General features: G+C 36.4%; 3 protein-coding genes across 7 annotated transcripts; all 3 read right to left on the bottom strand.

Annotated features, from left to right (window-relative positions):
• Nucleotides 1-1,379: 1,379 nt before the first annotated feature.
• LOC114182766 (receptor-like protein kinase FERONIA) lies at nt 1,380-5,643 on the bottom strand. Of its 5 annotated transcripts, XM_028069703.1 has the most exons (4): nt 3,125-5,643; nt 2,324-2,484; nt 1,953-2,116; nt 1,381-1,850 (listed from the first exon to the last, which is right to left on the bottom strand). In XM_028069703.1, exon 1 carries the CDS (start codon nt 5,557-5,559, stop codon nt 3,139-3,141), a length of 2,421 nt encoding a protein of 806 aa, XP_027925504.1. In that variant the 5' UTR covers nt 5,560-5,643; the 3' UTR covers nt 1,381-1,850; nt 1,953-2,116; nt 2,324-2,484; nt 3,125-3,138. The 5 variants fall into 5 exon arrangements, with proteins under 5 accessions (XP_027925503.1, XP_027925502.1, XP_027925499.1 ...); XM_028069702.1 differs by having other exon boundaries at nt 1,380-1,850; nt 1,953-2,081; nt 2,324-5,642; XM_028069701.1 differs by having other exon boundaries at nt 1,380-1,850; nt 2,324-5,642.
• An 11,153-nt stretch (nt 5,644-16,796) lies between these two features.
• Nucleotides 16,797-17,587, bottom strand: LOC114180431. The gene is made up of 2 exons (XM_028066750.1): nt 17,374-17,587; nt 16,797-17,179 (listed from the first exon to the last, which is right to left on the bottom strand). Exons 1-2 carry the CDS (start codon nt 17,585-17,587, stop codon nt 16,797-16,799), a joined length of 597 nt encoding a protein of 198 aa, XP_027922551.1.
• Nucleotides 17,588-20,128: 2,541 nt separating this feature from the next.
• On the bottom strand, nt 20,129-20,635 carry LOC114180433. Its single transcript, XM_028066751.1, has one exon. The coding sequence runs from the start codon at nt 20,633-20,635 to the stop codon at nt 20,129-20,131; it is 507 nt and encodes a 168-aa protein (XP_027922552.1).
• Nucleotides 20,636-21,290: the final 655 nt, after the last annotated feature.

A 21,290-nucleotide genomic window follows, 5' to 3' on the forward strand; every position in this document is an offset into this window, starting at 1 on the left:
TCTCCAAGGCTTGAACCCACAACCATACCAATACCAAATCAATGCTCAACCACTCAACCAAATCATGTTTCATGTTGCCTAATATAATTCAATGCTTATATCATTCTGCAGTCATGATCAACATATATTTAAAATAATAACAATTAAATAACACACGATTGACATACATAGGATTTGAACCCAAGTCCTTTTACATAATCAAGTACTCTCAACCACTTGAGCTAATACTTTTTCACGTCACATCAATCAACATTTAATGTCATAAAGGCTCTCACTACCCGCATTTATTAATTAATTATTTATTTAATTAATTAAATTTTGCAGGTCTTACACATTTAGCAAAGCCTTGAAGCAGACCCTTTCTTCACCTAATGGGCTTCATATTTGCACATGGAATGGCCCAAAAAGGGAGCTGAGCTAAGGTTGGCCATCATTGCCACATTATGATATGGATTGTGAGTTTTATTTTAGTTTGCTATTTAATTGTTATTTTGATTTTAAGACTATGTAAGTTGAAACCTATGATGAATGTTATTGCCAATTTAATCTGTTGTGAGAGTTTATGTCTTCATTGAATGTTTCCAGCTTGCAATTTACACTTAACTTCTGATTTTATATTTTCATTTTGTCCTGCACTTCATTTGTTGTTGTCCATTGAGCATCCATCTTGGTTGAATCTATCCTAGTTCAAAGTTACTTTGCATCTTTATTAGGTTTAATTTACAGTTACTATTTAAGCTTTCCATGATATACAATGCAGTTCTGTTTTTGGCTCCATATGGCTTGGGTCAGTCACTATTTTATTGGTTTCATACTCTTGTGTTATGCTAAATCAAGTTCTAAATTAAAAGGGCACTAGCTAGTGGAGTACATAGACATCATTTTAGTTTTGTTTTCCTTTTTCTTAGTGATCACTTTGTTATTGAGTTTTAGACACTTGCTAGGCCAATTTTGTTATCTATTTCAAATGTTATCATTCTTTTTCCTTGTTTATCCTTGCATTGGTCAATTTCATAGCTACGTACATTCTCATTTATTCTTCTTTTAAGTGTCTAGCATATTTCTTATAAGTTAGTTTCATTAATTCATCACTTTACAATTGCCTTCATTTTAATTTCATTGTCTATCTTTTAAGCTTTAAAAAAAAGAAGAAAAAAATCCCCCAAAAACATGTATTTTGCATTCAATCCACTCATTGCATTGGCCTCATCCTTGGATTGACCTGAGTTGATCCTTATACTACATTAGTAAAGGGTGATTAATTCAGTTTGTTTGGGACAGTGTACGCGACAAAAGCTGTCTACCATGCACATATTGTAATAACAAAATCAAATGTTTGAAAAATGAAAAGACTTGAAAAGACAAGTTATTATTACAATAACAAAAGCAAACGTCAAGTTGAAAAATGAAAAGACAAGTTATCATTACAATAACTAAAGAAAATGTCAAGTTGAAAAATGAAAAGACAAGTTATCATTACAATAACAAACCCGATTCATCCTTTTAATTATGTCAGTGACCTTTATTTCCTTAGACGAAAAAAGAAACCCGATTTCCTCGCACAAGTCACTATAAAAAACAACATCATTGCCTGCTGCACTTAACCCCAAACATATACTCACATCTGAACAACTTAACTTAACCAACTACTGGCTAACTTGGATGAATTCCCCATTGGGAACCCATCGACTCAAGACCTCTCTTAGCAACGAACAATTGATGTTGAGCTCCTTCTTTAGTCATAGGCAAGAAGAAAAAGGTGTTAATTCAAGTTTTGCACAGGTAGTACTACTCAATAGTGCATTTGCTTGGACAATGTATTTCGTTTGGCAACAGTGCTCAATGCGAACCTAAAAAAAAACCAAACAATTCAACTTACAATAACCACAAATGTCAACAATATCACAAATATACCAAATTTAATGTATAAATTCATTCATTATTTAACTTACCTCTTTCTTATCAGAAGCTATGGCATCACTCACATATGCTTTCTTTCTGCTCTCAGCTGCCTTCCTTTATTCACATCCTTCTTCAATTTTTCTTGTGAAGAATTTCTTTTTTGTTTCCCAACCATTTCGCTTTCATGAAAAACCAAATCAGTAGCATATACCTTCTACCCAAAACCAAAATGCAGTCACCAAGCAAACAACAACCACAACAAGTAACCTCATTTCTTTCTTTTGAACAAAACAAAATACTGCAATATGGAATTAAAATCAACCCTAAACAAAAAAAAACATTTCCTTTCATTGACCAAAATCTAAGTAAAAAACAACCCATGAAGACAACCAAAGATACAACTTTCGAATGTTTTACTTACCTCCCAACAACTTCTTGAATACCCAAACAAAATGCAGCTCCTGAAATATCCACACCACTAACTACAGTAGTGGAAAAAGGCCTCTTTTCGACCAAGATTCAGAAGAAGAACTACCCACGAAGAACTTCCACCACTCCGTAAACCCACACCTTCTCCACCAACTACAACATGGGCAAAAAACACACCAAACGGGGAATGAAAGAAGATAATGGGCTTTCAGCTCAGGTGAAATGAATGATCTTGAGGGGAAGATGAACAACTTCAGTGGAAGCGAAAGACGAAGCAATGATAACTGCTTTTCCACTTGATTAGTTCTACAATACACACTAACTACTCTTCACTCTTCACACGAGCAATGAAAACCTCCTTTTCTCTCGCGCTTCTTTCAAAAGCATGACCAATGTAAAAATTGTGCAAAAAAAATTAAAATTAAAAAAATTTTGTCACCTCGTATAATAAGAGAAGTTGTCAAATTTTGGTTTTTACTATATATTTTCCTTTTTCTTTTGAAAATAAGGGAGAGAACTAAAAAAATAATAACCAGAGGAGTTAATTGCTTCGGACTATCTCTCCTTGTCTTACCATGAATAGTTTTAAATTTACACATAATCATTTTTCTAGTTTTAAGAAAATTGCAGAAGTTAATTCTTACAAATATAATTATTCTTTTACTTTAAAAATCTACAGAAATACGAAGAATCTATGTTGATCCCTTTCCAGCCATTCCCATATATTGTTGTTTCCTTGGGACGGTTTTTATGTTTTCTTTTCTGATATTTTAAGGAATGAGAAATAACTTACACTCTGCACACTACTCAGTTAGGAATAGCAAAATCAACATTTTGACGATGCTCCGCACTTTCTTGTAGCCCCAGAGTAAACTCCAGCATCCGAGCCACATCCTCCATGGCCGGCCTCATGGACCCATTTTCCGACAAACAACTCATCCCAATCTCACAAAACTTCTTCAAGCATTCTGCTGCTATCTCCTCCTTCAACGTGGGCTCAACAATCTCTGATATGGTTCCACTTTGATAACAATGTCTCACCCAATTAGAAAGGGAAACCTGTTCCCTCTCCGCACTGTGAATCAAAGGGGGACGACCACATAGTATCTCAAAAAGCACAACTCCGAAAGAATACACGTCAGACTTCTCCGTTAAACGGTATCTTTTATAATACTCAGGATCCAAATATCCGAAGCTACCCCTCACATCGGTGCTGACGTGGGTCTTCGAAGTTCCAATGGGCCCGAGCCTTGAAAGTCCGAAGTCCGAAACCTTGGCCACCCACTTATCATCCAACAGGATGTTCGTGGTTTTCACGTCCCGGTGGATGATCGTGTGCTTCGCTCCTGTGTGGAGATAATGCAGTCCATGCGCCACGCCGATGCATATCTGCAACCGCTGCTTCCACGAGATAGTGGGATTGTCCGTGTTGTACAGATGGTCGCGGAGGTTGCCACGTGTCATGAAATCGTAAACCAAGATCATTTCCTTATTATCATTGCAGTAGCCGATGAGGGACACGACGTTGAGGTGGCGTAGTTGCGAAAGCATTTTGATTTCGTTCAGGAACTCGCGAGACCCCTGCTGTGAATCCGGTTTAAGGCGCTTGATGGCGATGGGAACGGAGCCCTCGTCGATATAGCCCTTGTATACCTGGCCGAATCCTCCGGTGCCGATGATGAAGACCTCGTCGAAGTTTTGGGTGGCCGCTCTCATCTCGTCGAGAGAGAAGCGGCGGCAGAGATCTGTCGGGAGGGAGGAATTCCACGTGGTCGTTGACTTGGATTCGTAATCCTTACTCTTAGTATATGTGGTTCTCTTGTGTCCTAAAAATGCGACGAAGAAAACGACAAGAGAAATCAGAACGACGTCGGATAGCAGCACCACTTCGACGCCAATTATCACCCTTCCACTTCCCCAGCGGATCTTTCCGTTTTGGCCATGAATGCTGTTGTGTGGAGTCTGAGACGGGTCAGGGTTAGGTCCCGCCAGATTGTTTGACCCGGCCTCACTGATTTTGAAAATCTCAACACCGTTCAGAAAGGCGTCACTGTATCTCGAATCCACATGGTATTCGTAAGGATGCATTTGGAGCAAGAGATTAAACTTCTTTTGAGTACCATTATTGGGAATTAAAACGGCGTAGTTTCTGTGAACAGCTAGTCCTTTCTTTTTCTGAGTCCATTTCATTACATCTGCACGTTCTTCAGCCAACTGGCTCGCTATGTAAATGAAGAATTGCCTGTCCCCGATGTCATTAATGTCGGGATCAAGCTCGCAAAAGTGAAGCCTGAGAACGTAAGTGAAGCCATAATCAACGGGGAACTCCCAAGTGAGGTTTCTCATATTGTTAAAAGTGGCGTTTGTGCCCATGTTACGCGCTGTTCTGAACAGTTCCTTTGGTGCCACGTAATCAGGATTCACGGTTATCCTCTTATAAGTGTAGTCAGTTGGTACATCATTCAACTGTGAATTTTGTTCAATAAAATAATCTTTTTCGTTAACCCAATTCCTGAACAAACCACTGTCGTTTTGTGGTGGGATTTCTACTTGCGATCCAGTTTTGATCCTATGCTCAGTCTGAAGCGCAAAGCTAGTCCCAATGTTGTACAGCGTGCTACTTCCGAGGAACGTGAAGCCTGTCTCATTTGCTGGTGTGTAATATAAATCCGTTGGCATGGAAAGTACCTCGATTCCATTGATGAAAGCGTATGAATTTGGATGAGAGGGAGTGAAGGTGAGGATAAGCCTCTTACCGTGGTTGACGTTGACCACGTATTCTTTGAAAATAGTGTCGGTGGCTTGAGCGTCGGCGTTAAGAGAGGCGTTGAAATCGTTGAGGAGAGTAAATTGGTTGGATTGAACGGTGAAGGATGCTTGGTTGCGGGGAAAGGAAGGGTAGTCGGCAGGGTAGAAGAAGAGGCGAACGAATTTGGTGCCTGAGGAGACTCGGAAGGAGTAATTGAATTGGGAACGGGACAAGCGTGAAGTGGAGAAGGGGATTTGATCGGCGGAAATAGACTGTGTTGTTGCCTTGTATGAAATAGTGGCTTCTTGGGGAGATAAGTACTTTGTGTCTGCGTCGCCGGTCCACGTTCTCTGACCGTCGGAGGACTCCCCAGTTGTGCCGCAATTGATGGTAAAAATTTCATCTGGGGTGTACGCTTGGAGGTGTGCCGAGAAGTGTAGAAGGAAGAAGAAGAGTGTTAAGGAGGTGGTGATAGCCATGGTTTGTGGTGAGAGGAGGATAATAGAAGTGAGTTAATTTGCGATTCTTATCAACAATGTTAGGTTGGTATTGAAGGGAAGCCGGGAGAAACGAACATGCAGTGTGTTTGTTAGCGAAATGTCACTTACGTGACGCTTTCTTCTTCCAGTATAGACCAAAAACGAAAAAGAAAAATAAATAAAATAAAACCTAACTTTTCTCTACAATTCAAATTACAACTTTATAAAATTATTATTTTATTATAACATTCTATTTATATATTTTTATTACATTTTATTATGAAAATCATTTTGTCAAATGAATGTAAATAAAAGAAGTGGTAAATTTTACCACCCTTATGTATAAAATTAAAATTTGGATTACCAGTAATATGAATGATATAAGTTGTAATAAGATGGTAAATTTAAAACATTCTCATTCGAATTTAGGCTATGTATTAGGGATGGCAAAGGGGCGGGGCAGGTACGAGTTTCGCTATTCCATACTCATCTCTGTAAAAAAATTCATCCCCATCCCCGTACCCAAACCCAACGGGTATTAAACTTTTGACTCATCCCCATTCCGATCGGGTAATGGGTATAATCTCGTACCCATATCCATACCCATTTTCTTACTACTTCAATATTAATTTTAATTAATTTTTATAAAATAATAAAATTTTTATGATAAAGGAAACATAATATTATCAAATATTCAATATTAGAATGATGATTATTTCTTCCATATCAAATACTTTAAAATAAATTATAATTGTTTACATTTTATATAATAATACCAAATAAAATTTCATGAGAACTAAAATAATTATTAAATTTGCAAATATTAATGAAACATAATTGATGAAATTTAAAAATATTTTTTAAAAAATATGAAAGAAAAAAAAATATTCAAATTAAAATATATTTTAAATGTTTGTTTACTTCAATCTTTTAAAATCTTTTTTTTATACACTAATAAAAGTTATAATACATCATTTGATCAAAATGATACAAAGAACATAATTGATATTTTAAATGTTTGTTTACTTCAATCTTTTAAATTCTAATAAATATCTTTTTATACACTAATAAAAGTTATAATACATCATTTGATCAAAATGATACAAAGAACAAATAATAATCATAATAAAAGTTTAAAATAAATTATAATTGTTTACATTTTAGATTATAATACCAAATAAAGTTTCATGAGAACCAACACATTTATTAAATTTACAAACATTAATGAAACCTAGTTGATAATATTTAAAAATATTTTTTAAAAAGTATAAGCGAAAAACAAATATTCAAATTAAAATATATTTTAAATGTTTGTTTACTTCAATCTTTTAAATTCTAATGAATATCTTTTTTATATACTAATAAAAGTTATAATACATCATTTGATCAAAATGATACAAAGAACAAATAATAATCATAATAAAAGTTTAAAATAAATTATAATTATTTACATTTTAGATTATAATACCAAATAAAATTTCATGAGAACCAACACATTTATTAAATTTGCAAACATTAATGAAACCTAGTTGATGAAATTTAAAAATACTTTTAAAAAATATAAAAGGAAACAAATATTCAAATTAAAATATATTTTAAATGTTTGTTTACTTCAATATTTTAAATTCTAATGAATCTCTTTTTTATACACTAATAAAAGTTATAATACATTACTTAATCAAAATGATACAAAGAACAAATAATAATCATAATAATAAAATTTTAACATAGATCTTGTATCTTTTGAACTTCAATTATGTTGGATGGTGATAAAAAAATATTAATGACAATTACATTAAATTTTTATATTGTAGTAAATAAAAGTTATTTATATAATTATAGTGAAAAAATTACAGTATGATTGATAATGAGTTAAAAAATAAAAAATAATTAAATAAAATATATCGAAATAGTATTATACATCCCCATACCCAATTGAAAAAGTCGGGGATTCCCTATACCCATACCCATACCCATACCGAGTCAATGCGGAGATTCCCCGTCAAAACGAGGACGGGTTCGGGCAATACCCACGGGGACGGGTTTATTTGCCATCTCTACTATGTATACTTCATACATGCCTTTTGATTTATATGCGGATGTGAATTTAAAACATTGTCACCGTGGAAGCAAACGTGAATCCAAATGAGGATGTTGACGTCTAGAGATGGAGTGGAACAGAATATGCGGGATTACTTTATATTTTATTTCCAAACATTTTGTAATAAGTTTTTATGATGTTTTTCTTTATTTTGGATTTGTAATAAGGATGATTCAATGTATTGAAACTTCATCGATATAAATTTTAAATTTTTCCATGCTTGGAAACTTTATATATTATTTTAGTTCCAAAGAAATTTATGATATTTGATTTATCTAGTAATATCCACCTAGGTTGTTACATGGTTAGTTTTCTATCATTTTCCTTATATTAAGTTTGAATTGAAATAAGTGGAGGACAATGCTTGAGAAAATTTCATATTGTATGGATAATTTTGAATGTGTTTAAGAGTTGTATTTGTAAATTGGTTTTGTATAAAACTTTGAATGTAGTTTTATTCTACTGCACGAGATTGTTTTTCTAATATTTTTCTCAAGTGAAAAGTTTTTTCTCAAGTAAAAGTAGAATATAGATATAAACCTAACTTCAAGTTGTATTTTTGCTCAAGAAAAAATAGCATTGCAACTTAATTGTTGAATCTTATAGATATTTGCTCAAAAGAGACAATTTCCACTCAAGCTAGAATTATTTTTTCCTTTCTTTGTTTCCTTCTTTCTCTTCTGTTCTAGTCCCTTTAATGAATTATATTTTAGTGTTCATTATAAATGTAAAATGAATATTAGTTTGTATGTTTAATTGATTTGTAATTTTGTTTAAATGAATTATATTGTATGGAGATTACTATTGTGAATGATTAGACTTATATGAATATGTCATCACATATTTGAGATGATATTTGAATTATTGTATAATTTATATATTAAGTATTAATACATATGTTGCAATAGAGATTCCCTTGTTTCACTGATGATCTAAGTCACATATGTTAAGATATAAGGTGGTAAGAATTTGATGAAGGAGTTCTTACGCATTGTGACATATGTAGATGTGTGTGATTGTGGTTGTAATGAAGTTACCCTAATCTATTTTCTTGGCTTCACATCTAAGTCTTGTTTAATTGATTAAAAACTAGTCTCTTTACATTCATATATGTGTGTATGTGTGTGTGTGTGTGTTTTATGAATTTATTATAGTGGTATTTTGATAGAATTAAACATTTTTTCATTTGCTAATCATAACATTTTTGTTTTATATATATCATTTTCTGAAGTTAAAAATTTATTTCAATTCCCTTGCATGTTGTATTATTCATACATGGTCCTACTTCACCAAGGCCATCTACTGTTCGTACTCGGCCCTACCTTACTAAGGCCATGTACTGTTTGTACTCGACCCTACCTCACCAAGGCCATGTATTGTTCGTACCTAGCCATACCCCCACCAAGACCATGTACTATTCGTACTCAGCCATACCTCACCAAGGCCATGTACTATTCATACTCGACCATAACCTTCCATACTTGGCCTCAGCTTATCAGCCTCAATATCTCGACCTAAGCTTCTGAGCCTCAAAATTTTTCAGCCTTACCTTGTCAGCCACGGCATCTGGTTTTCAACTTCTTGGCCTCAACATATCGCCCTCAACCTTTCAGCCTCGACATCTCAACCTCAGTTTTTCAGCCTTCACATTTTGGCCTCGAGATCTCGACCACAACATCTTGAGCTCAACATCTCGGCATCAACTTCTTGGGATCAACATCTTGACCTCAACATCTCGGCCTCAACTTCTCTTTCTCGACATCTCACCTCAACTTCTTTGCCTCAATCCCTAGGCCTCGACAACTCGGCCCCAACTTCTTGGCCTCAACAATTGTTATAGTAATTTAAACTCTCTCTTTGAGCTTTAATTGAGCATGTTTTTTTATTGAGCTTTAAGTGAGCATGTTTTTTTTACACTTTTTGAGTTATTGCTCACTTAACAAACTTCAAAATACTTTAAAATATCATGCTCATAGCTAAAGAATTGCCAAATCAGTTAAATTCAAAGGTCTCACATAGGAGTTTCTAACAAAAGGAAAACCAAAATTCTACAAGCACAACATTCACTCTCTGATACCAATTGAATCAAATTCATTATTTGTTATAGGAAACATATTATTGTAAGAGATCACACATTTATCACTATCAGTCCAATATCAAACCATTTCACCACAACGAATCAGTTCATAATTCACTTCGATAAATCAAATTCGCAATAAACACAATTCCACACCAAAACACATTACATTTATTGAAAAACTATCTTCCCTTACTTGCTAAAGAGCACACTGCCAATGTCCTTTGACATTAATCGCCTCTAATAACTGAGATAAGCAAATGCACAAAGGAGATGTAGATCAATGATCCAATCATACCCTAATATCCTAATTGAACATAAATTCATTAATGATCCCCAAACCACACATGCAACCTAATTTCCCCCACATGCATACAAAAACTCAAATGACTCTAAAAGGATCGATAGAAGAACTTACTGCTATGTCTCTACCGACAAAGGTTGGGGGACTAGTGTACTGCACCTAGGTGGCCTAACACAACTATATGATAGAAACCGCCTACATAAAGCCTCGCAAACATGCAAGTAGTTATCAAATAAACCAAGTGGACAACAGTAAACGACCTAAGCCGCCTACTTCAGAAGACGAAACGAGAACCTGACGACCCTTACAGACTTAAAGCATTACTAGCAAAGCCCCTAAGGCCAACGACGATCGAGCTAAGGGGCCTGGGCCAGGCCCAGGCCCACTTGTGGCCCAAACAAGGGTCCAACCCATGACGTGACCAGACATAATTAATAAACTATAAATACGCGTGGACCCCAACAATTAAAGGATACCATTCATTAATCCCTTAATCACAAGATTTGACTTTCTGAGAATCTTTTGGCTGATTTGATTGTCGGAGTCTTCTTCGCATGTAACCCCTATGGGTCCAAGCCGTGATACTAGCATATGGCGTGCACGAGCCGGGGAGAAACCAACTAAAGAGATAGCGGATTGAGGTAAAGTGATATTTATGTCTAACATATCTTATTTGTTCTCCGCAGGAACACATACAAAAACTCAAATGACTCTAAAAGGATCGATAGACGAACTTACTTTGTTCAACAATTCGATCAGATAGAAAGGTAGACCTCAATGTCAGGAGTCCTACTCTTCATTTTTCAAACATATGAATAAGAGGTTAGATATCTTTGAGAGAAAGTAGAGGTGAGGACTTGAGAAAAATTCTTTCTTTCTTTATAAAAATAGTCATGTGCATCTTATAAAAATTGTATCTCATTTAAAAAATAATAATTAGGGTCTTACAATGTATAATTCATATACTTCCTTTTTTAAGCTTAGATATACTACAATTCATTAATTGTCGTATAATATTAAAAATAATTGTAATCATATCCATTGCACTAATGAATTTATCCATCATGTGTCAATATGAGACTCAAAGTTCTCCACATAAACTCAGCGAAAACAACATTCAAACTTTTTTACTTTTATCTCTCTTAACTTTCTACCTTTATGATACATCATCAATATCATTTAAAAGATTAAAAGTGATATATTTTGAAATTAGGAAAACTAAAAACTAAAATAATAATAATAATAATCATTGTGAGATAATTTTTTTTAAAATAGACAATCTAAATTTTGAATATTTAGAAAAATAAACACATAATTTTTAATACTTCTATCCAATGTGGGACTTTTTGACTCACACTTGGACTATTCCCAACATCTCCCCTCAAGGGTGAGTCCCTTGTTGTTTTTTTTTCCTTTTTCATATGGTATATTTTCCCTTCAGGTGTATGAGTGACCCCTTTGGTTATGGTTATGCGGTCAGTCACATCGGTGACCCCTTTTGTTTATGGTGGTGGTTATGCGGTCAGTCACTCCGAACCATCGGCTCTGATACCACTGATGGGTTATGTTTCATATGTTATGGTTATGGTCATGGTTATAATCATGGTATAGTTATGGTCATTGAGAGATTGTGGTTCTATATGGTTATATAACATTAGTCTTACACATATAAGACCTTAGACACCACTTTTACACCAAAACCTTAAGGCAATGTTGTTATGGGTCTTTATTCTTATATGGTGTTTAACTTTGTCTTTTCTATCCAATGTGGGACTTTTTGACTCACACTTGGACTATTCCCAACACGATTACACATCACAGTCTGTATCACAAGTCAATACAATAAATTTAATTTTTATTTCACTTGTAATACATTACGATCTGATATAAGAAATCAACATAATAAATTTAACTTTTTTTTATTATAAAAACTAAAATAAATAAAAATCAAGTTATAAAATAAACGTCATTGTCTATATAAGGGGTGTACCTGGAAGAAGACAACGTACTAATACTTGAAGTTGGAAGAATGAAGACAAAAGACAAGATGTGCAACTTAGAAAAAATTAGGTCAGAATCAGTGGTGGATCTTGACCAAAAGCGTCAGAGGGGCTAAAATAATCTAATTTTGAGATCATTAGATTCAATCATTAGTATAATGTTTCAAAAAATGACTTCTTTTAACTGAACATTTTTTATCATTAGTATAATGCTTCAAAATATGTGAAGAGGTAGAATCTATCTTGTTTTAGTCAATAATTTCATTTTCATTCCTCTTAAACAATTAATTTATTCTTTCATTATTTATCAATATACCTTTTTTTGTAAATAATACTAAAAAATAATTGATCATAATCTAATAAAAAATTGAGACATGTAATTATTAAAAGAAAAATATATTCATTTTATTAATACATAATACACTATTTTTTTTCTATATTCGTAAAAAAAATATACAAAAAGCTCATGAAATAAAAAATATAATGAGTTTATGTCTAACCTTTTTTCTTTAAAAATAAAAAGAAGACATATGAGAGTGAGAGATTATTACAATCTGTGAAAAAACTAAAAAGACAATGAAAAGGAAAATAAAAATTATGTTAAAAAATATTTGGTTTAATTACTCTTTTGATTCATGTTTTGGTTTAAAAATGTTAAGTTGGTCCTCCAATTTTTTTAGTCTCAATTTGATCCTGATTTTTGAAAAAAAAAATTGATATAATTCGATCTTTTACAATAAATTTCGTTAAATTCCTCGAAACAGATCAATGACATTTTCATTAAAATTGAGACTCTTAATATGGATAATTTGCTTTGTTGGTGTAATTAACCTAATCTTAGTGTCAATTTTTAAATAAAAACAGGGACAAAAAAATTAAAACTAAATATTTTTATCTTTTATTATATTTTATTTTGTATTTACATTAAATGTTATGTTTAAATAAAAGAAATAAAAAATAAAAAATTTAATTTTTATTAATTTCTAATATATATTACCTACAATTTAAAAAATTTAATAAATTTTAAATATATTTTTATATTATATTATATTATATATATATATATATATATATAAATAAATAAATAAATAATTCAAAATTTTGGGGGAGTATTTTGAATACTCTCATGTTAACGAGGCGGGTACGGATATCATAGTATCCGTACCCGTAGATACTCGTACCCATGAAACTTTAATTCACAAAAATACCCTCATACAAACATACATATATATATATATATATATATATATATATATATAAATAAATAAATAAATAATTCAAAATTTTGGGGGGCCAGAGCCCCTCCCTGCCCCCAAAAAGCTCCGCCCCTTGGTCAGAATGTTTTTTACTAATATATTATATATATATATATAAATAAATAAATAAATATATATATATATATATATATATATATATATATATATATATTAGTAAAAAACATTCTGACCAAGGGGCGGAGCTTTTTGGGGGCAGGGAGGGGCTCTGGCCCCCCAAAATTTTGAATTATTTATATATATATATATATATATATATATATATATATATATATATATATATATATATATATATATATATATATATATATGTATGTATGAGGGTATTTTTGTGAATTAAAGTTTCATGGGTACGAGTATCTACGGGTACGGATACTATGATATCCGTACCCGCCTCGTTAACATGAGAGTATCCAAAATACTCGTACCCGCAGGTAGCGTGTAACACCCCAGGTGGATATTACTAGATAAAACTCATTTTCAAAAAAATTACTTTAAGACATTCAGACATTATAATAAGTTCCCAAGCACAGGAAATTTAAAACATATCTCGCTATAATCCATTCACACTGCCTCATCTTTATTACATATTCATAATGGATAAAACATCATAAAGTCTATTACAAAATGTAGGAAAGCATAGTATCATGAAAATCCCCCATCGGTAGCCCCGCTCTGTCGCTAAGCATCAGCATGATCACCTGAATTCACATCTGCTCCCACGTGACAAGTCACGTGATCATCGCCAAACACAAACACACAAACAAGAAAGGGTGAGCTGATAAAGAAAACAATATAATCATAAGATAATAAGAATTGTCCCTCTCCCAATCTAACTTAGTTAATTTTAGTTTAGTAATCTTGTTATCACAATATACTTCCAATCTCATAACCTATATGAGAAAGATTCAACTACAACCTTGGTCCTTAGGGATTATCATGCTCCCACGAACCTACTCGCTCGTGGTCCAACTCTACGGACCTCCCCGCCCGTAGTCCAACTCTACGAACCTGCCCGCTCGTAGTCCAACATGCGTGAACACCTACTATGAACCTCCCCGCCCATAGTAGCCTCAGGTGTGAGCTCGGAATATACGAACCTACCCGTTCATATCCCCATACAAGAGTACAACCGATACGGACCTCCCCGCCCGCATCAATCATGTATCTCACAACTTTGTTACGAACCTCCCCGCTCGTAACCAATCCAGCATATCCCTGACCAAGCTACCAAGAAAAAGGAAAGAAAACGTCCATGCAAATCCATCTGCAAAGGACCCCTGCCACTGCACTCCCGCCTGGCGCCTCTCCATGAACCGCTAGGCGAACACGCTCCAGGCCGCTTGGCGGTGTCTTTCTACCGCCGGGCGCCTGTCCTCACAATCCTCTCTGTTGCATGGCTTACCGCTTGGCGGGGCTTCTCCCACCGACAGGCACCACACTAGTAAAGACACTCCCCTACTGGTTTATACACTTGCACAGATTTTCATGCACATTCAACCATTAAATCTCACATCCAGATCACTACCTACAAATATTTACAGTACTATAATCATCAACTCATCCAATTCAGAAGCATTCGACCAAGTAAGCACTCATTCATGATCATTGGAAGTTAAACATACACAACTGAGCCCCCAACTTGCACATGTGGTACTATGACCAGAATACCATTATCAGCATTACCTCATTTCTTTACAAGGACACTACTTGCATATCATACATTCCCAACAGATAGTTTATAACGATACTCACCACCCAAATCATTCACATACTTTATATCAACTTAATGTGACACTTTAACCATTATCAATATATCATACATTTCATAATAGCACAACTTCATACTAGCATTCTGAACACGCATACAATGGTACCAAAACAGTTCTGCTAGAATACTCATTAAATTATCTCAAATCCACATAATATAGTTCATGCATCAATCCATCCCACTAGATAACTCTTACATCGCACAAGTACCCCCATTTTTATATTCAAAATCATTTCCCAACACCCATACTTAAATCTGTGATTTTCCACTGCACACCCCAACCCACTGAGCACGCCAATCACCACTGGCCACTCAATACCGCCTGGCGGCACATTGGTTACCGTCGGGCGGCATATCAGAAATCTGAAAATTCCAGATTTCCCGCATCAGCAGAAAATCCTATTACCCCTAAATTTCCAATTTAATTTCTCATCGCAGATTTAACCACATGCATTAGTTTAAGTAGCACACACACATATCATTTTATGCACTCTAATTGAGACTTTCGATAACACATTGCTACTTCCTCTACATTCCAATTAGCAATCAAACATACACCATAGTATTCATACATCCAATACACACTGATCAGATTTCCACACATCCATTAAGTCAACATTAAATCACGTCAATGAAAGCATCATCAGTATTATATAAATACAGCAGTTCAACCATATCACAAAAACATCAAAAACAGGTCAAAATATGCGATTCCAGTGCGCGCCGCCTGGCAGGTCCACCATGGCCGCCAGGTGGTTCTTCACAGAACCTAAAAAACCACTGCGACAGTTGTGTCGCCTAGCGGAGCACCCTTAGCCGCCAGGCGGTTCTGGTAAATTTTCCCCAGAACTTACGAGTTTGAATGCGAAAATAGTAAACACATTATCAGGCCACATAATCATACCAGAATAGGGAAAAAAATACGAATAGCACATATGAACAGCTCCCCTTACCTCTGATCCTCGCTCCAATTGAAATTTAATGATTGGTGCTTGTTGTCCAAGGCCCCCCTCTAAAGGTATTTTCTTCAATTCCCAACCCTCACTCTCTTCCTCTAGACCACGAAATTCCCAGCCTCCTCTCTATTTTCCTTCGCTATCACTCACTCTAACTCTTTGCTTTCTCACACACTCCTTTCCCTCTCCCCAATTCAGCCCAAATTAATAAAATAAATAAAAAAAACGAAATTGCATTTAAATTTTTAAGTTTTATAACCATTACTCTTGTTTAGTGCACCTAACTGACACCTCTCTGCTTTCTTTGGGAATTCCTATAGTTTTTCAGATTTCCCTCACCTGGCAAAAAAAAAAATATAGATAGAGTCCATTTCCCTTAACCCAAGGTTCGAACCCATGACCATGTCAATGCCAACTCAATACACAACCATTTAACCAATTCATGTTTCGTGTCAATTTACCCATTCGTATGAACTTAAATCATGCTTTCATATTCACCATATAGTAGCAACATAAAGCAAAATTAAATACTTCTACTAATGAGATGCTAGGGACTTGAACCCAAGTCCCCTCAACATAACTAAGTGCTCTAAACTACTTAGGTTCACATTGTTTCTTGTCTAGGATTTATCAAAGAACCCTCCTAAGATAGTCTCAACCCTTCATCTCTTATATTCTTTTAATTATTAATTTTTATGAATTTCTTGGATCTCACATTACTCCCAACTCAAAAGAATTTTCATCCTCGAAAATTTTACTTACCAGGAAATAAGTATGGATATGATTCCTTCATGAGTTCCTCCATTTCCCATGTTGCTTCTTGTGTTGCCTCATCCCAAAGGACCTTTAACGTTTGGATCTCCTTCCCTCTCAGTTTCTTGACTTGAGAGTCCATTATCCTCACCGGCCTCACGTCCAATGTCAGATCATCCCTGAATTGGACATCATCAGTCTCTGACACATGGCTAGGATCCGCAATGTATTTACGTAACTGAGACACGTGAAATACATTGTGCAGGTTGGCTAGATGTGGTGGCAACGCGATTTCATAGGCTACCGGCCTGATTCTCCTATTGATCTGATATGGTCCTATGAACTTCGACGTTAATTTCCTGGATTTGATTGCTCTCCTAATGCCTGTAGTCGGGGTGACCCATAGGAACACGTGATCCCCCCCGCCTGAAATTCTAGCGGCCTCTTCCTTTTATCTGCATACGACTTCTGTCTACTCTGAGTCGCACGCATCCTATCCTGAATCAGTTTGACTTTTTCCGTCGTCTATTGCAACAACTCCGACCCAATAGTCACTGACTCTCCATCCTTATACCAACATAGTGGGGTTCTGCATCTTCTTCCATATAATGCCTCGTAAGGCGCCATTCCAATGCTTGAGTGGTAACTGTTATTGTAAGTGAATTCCGCTAAGGGAAGTACTTCACTCCAACCACCCAAATGGTCCAATACACACTCCCGAAGCAGATCTTCTAGTGACTGAATTGTTCTTTCTGATTGACCATCCGTTTGAGGATGATATGCAGAACTCATTCTCAGTTGAGTTCCTAGCGTTGCTTGTAGGCATTGTCAGAACCGTGAGGTGAATCTCGGGTCACGATCTGACACTATACTTGCTGGAACCCCATGTAATCTCACGATCTGACGAATGTATAACTCTGTGAGTTTATCCATTGACATCCTCAGATTGATTGGTAAGAAATGCGCACACTTGGTGAGTTTGTCAACTATTATCCAAATGGCATCATGTCCTTTTACAAATCGAGATAGGTGAGTCACAAAATCCATAGAGATACCATCCCACTTCTACTGGGGTATCTCCAGCGGTTCTAGGGTACCTCCTGGCCTTTGGTGCTTAATTTTAGCCTTCTGACACATTAGACAGGCTGCCACAAAATCCGCCACATCTGTTTTCATCCCAGGCCACCAGAATGACTCCTTGAGATCCTTGTACATTTTTGTCATACCCGGATGGATACTGAGGCGGCTCTTATGTCCCTCATCCAGAACCCTCCTTCTCATTCTCCAATTTCCAGGCACACAAACCCAATCACGGAATCATAAGATACCATCAGCCCCTATCTTGAATTCCTTTCCTTTCTCTGTACCCAGCCATCCAATGATCTATAGTAACTCAGCATCATGCACCTGCCCTTCTCGGATCTCTTCTAGGAAGGTGTTTGTAACCGTGGTCAGTCTCTTCTTCATCTCTTCAAAGCATGCCTCACACTGTTCCGTCCATGAGAAAGGTTTGTCCTTTCGCGTGAGGTGTGTTAAAGGACTTACCATTTTGGAGAACCCTTCTATAAATCGCCGGTAGTACCCGGCCAATCCCAGAAAACATCTCACCTCTGTCACCGTCTACGGTCGTTCTCATTTCAACACGACTTCTATCTTTGCAGGGTCGACCGTGATACCATGAGCCGAGATTACATGCCCAAGAAATTGGACCTCGCTCAGCCAGAACTCACATTTTGATAATTTCTCATAGAATTGATGTGCCCTGAGTATTTCCAACACCACCCTCAGATGCTCAGTGTGTTCATCCCGATCTTTGGAGTAAATGAGGATGTCATCGATAAACACAACAACAAACTTATCCAGACACTGTCGAAATATGCGATTCATATAATCCATGAATACGCTGGAGCATTTGTCACCCCAAACGGCATCACGACATATTCATAATGTCCATAACGAGACCGAAATGCCATTTTTTGTACGTCCTCAAGCTTGACCAAAATCTGATGATACCCAGATCTCAAGTCAATCTTTGAGAACACCCCTGCCCCTCGCAGCTGATCTAATAGATCATCTATCCGCGGTAACGAGTACTTGTTCTTAATTGTGAGTTTGTTTAACTGACGATAGTCGACGCATAGTCTGGAACTTCCATCCTTCTTCTTAACCAGTAATACTAGGGTTTCCCATGGAGATGCACTGGGCCTGATGAATTTCTTCCCTAACAGATCTTCTATTTGCTTTTTGAGTTCAGTTAATTCAGCTGGTGCCATTCTGTAAGGGGCGACAGACACCGGACCTGCCCCAGGGATGAGGTCGATAGTGAAATCCACATCCCTGCTTGGGGGTAATCCAGGAACTTCGTCAGGAAACGTCCGCAAAATCAGCCACCACTAATATGTCACAGATCTGCTCTTCACTACTCTTTTTCTCTAACTGAGCTATCATCATGTAACAGATAGCTCCCTCTCTCAGTTCTTTCATAGCTTCTTGAGATGAGATCAATTTTACCCCTTCAGTTTCTGGGAATATCAATCTGCGCCGTCCACAATCCATTACCACATGGTGATTGGACAGCCAGTCCATTCCCAATATCACATCCAAGTCCTCCAACGGCAATCAGATGAGGTTCACCTTGAACCTACGGCCCGCCACTTCAATCGAGCATCCATCACAACTAGTACTGGTTGTAACTTGCCCAGACGTCGGTGTCGAGACTACTAGCTCGCACCCCAAGTCATGAACCTCTAATCCCAACCTCCCCACACATGTATTGGAAATAAAAGAATGCGAAGCTCCCAAATCAAAAAGTACCCATACATTATGACCCATCATTACACACGTATCTTGTATAAGATTACCTGCTCGGTTTGTCTCGGCGCTAATTAGCGCAAACACTCTCCCTGCTGCTCTTGGCCTCTTTGTAGAAGGCAACTGTGGTCGTGGCTCTGCGACCGTCTTCTTATTAGGGCACCTATCTGCAAAGTGGCCGGGTTGATCACACACAAAACACTTCCGCCCCCCTCTACTACTCCCTGCGTTACGAGCAAGTTTGGGGCAGTCTCTTTTTAAATGTGCTCCCCCACACTGGAAACACTTCAACCTTGATGACGACGTCTGAGGTCGATTATAAGGCTTCTTCTGGTGTCTAGCCTCCACAACATTCCTCTGCGGTTTGGCTACGCGACTAGGCCCCATCTCTAATTGTTCCATAGTTTTTGCTTGTTCCACCAAAAGGGGAAATTCTCTGATCCTGAGTGGCACCAGAACCCTGAGCAATTCATGTCGTAGGCCTCTCTCAAATTTCCCACAACACCATTCCTCGGTGATATTCTATGTGTAAAACCTCGCCAGGTACTCAAATCTGTTAACGTAACCCTGCACAGTCATATTGCCCTGTTGCAAGGTCAAGAACTCAGCCTCCCTCTCATGCTTAGCACTATCTGGAAAATAATTTTTCAGAAATCTCTTTTTGAAATTCTCCCAGCTCACTTCCTCCTCCCTAGTCCCCATCTGTTGCTGCATACCAACCCACCAATATTCTGCATCACTCACCAAGAGAAAGGTGGCATAGGCCAGTTTTTGTTCATCTGAGCATCCTAGTACATGGAATATCTTTTCGCACTCCCTGATCCACGCATATGAATCGTCAGGAGTGGCCTTGCCATTGAACTTGGCTGGTTTGTGCCTAATGAAATCATCCATGCTGACAGGTCGTGGTGCAGGCTGTGGTAGCACCACCTGTTGTGGCTGCATGGCGTCAACCAATCGGTGAATAGCGTGGGCAATCTCATCAGCTGAGTTATTGGCACCAATTCTTCTACCTCTTCCGCCAGCCATTTCCTAGTTTCTGGAACATAGGGTATCATACACCATTATAATTTATCTCAGAAAAATGCATTAGCAATAGACACCATGCAATAACACATATTTTAACAACTCTACAATTCAATCAATTTATACTAATCTCACAATTGCGATAACCTCACTTCCCAAGGCCCAAAAATCATTTCGAAATCATATGCTCTAATACCAAATGAAACACCCTAGGTGGATATTACTAGATAAAACTCATTTTCAAAAAAATTACTTTAAGATATTCAGACATTATAATAAGTTCCCAAGCGCGGGAAATTTAAAACTTATCTCGCTATAATCCATTCATATTGCCTCATCTTTATTACATATTCATAATGGATAAAACATCATAAAGTCTATTACAAAATGTAGGAAAGCATAGTATAATGAAAATCCCTCATCGGTAGCCTCGCTCTGTCGCTAAGCATCAGCATGATCACCTGAATTCACATCTGCTCCCACGTGACAAGTCATGTGATCATCGTCAAACACAAACACACAAACAAGAAAGGGTGAGCTGATAAAGAAAACAATATAATCATAAGATAATAAGAATTGTCCCTCTCCCAATCTAACTTAGTTAATTTTAGTTTGGTAATCTTGTTATCACAATATACTTCCAATCTCATAACCTATA

Source organism: Vigna unguiculata, chromosome 4 (genome assembly GCF_004118075.2).
Source record: "Vigna unguiculata cultivar IT97K-499-35 chromosome 4, ASM411807v1, whole genome shotgun sequence".
NCBI classification, from domain to species: domain Eukaryota; kingdom Viridiplantae; phylum Streptophyta; class Magnoliopsida; order Fabales; family Fabaceae; genus Vigna; species Vigna unguiculata.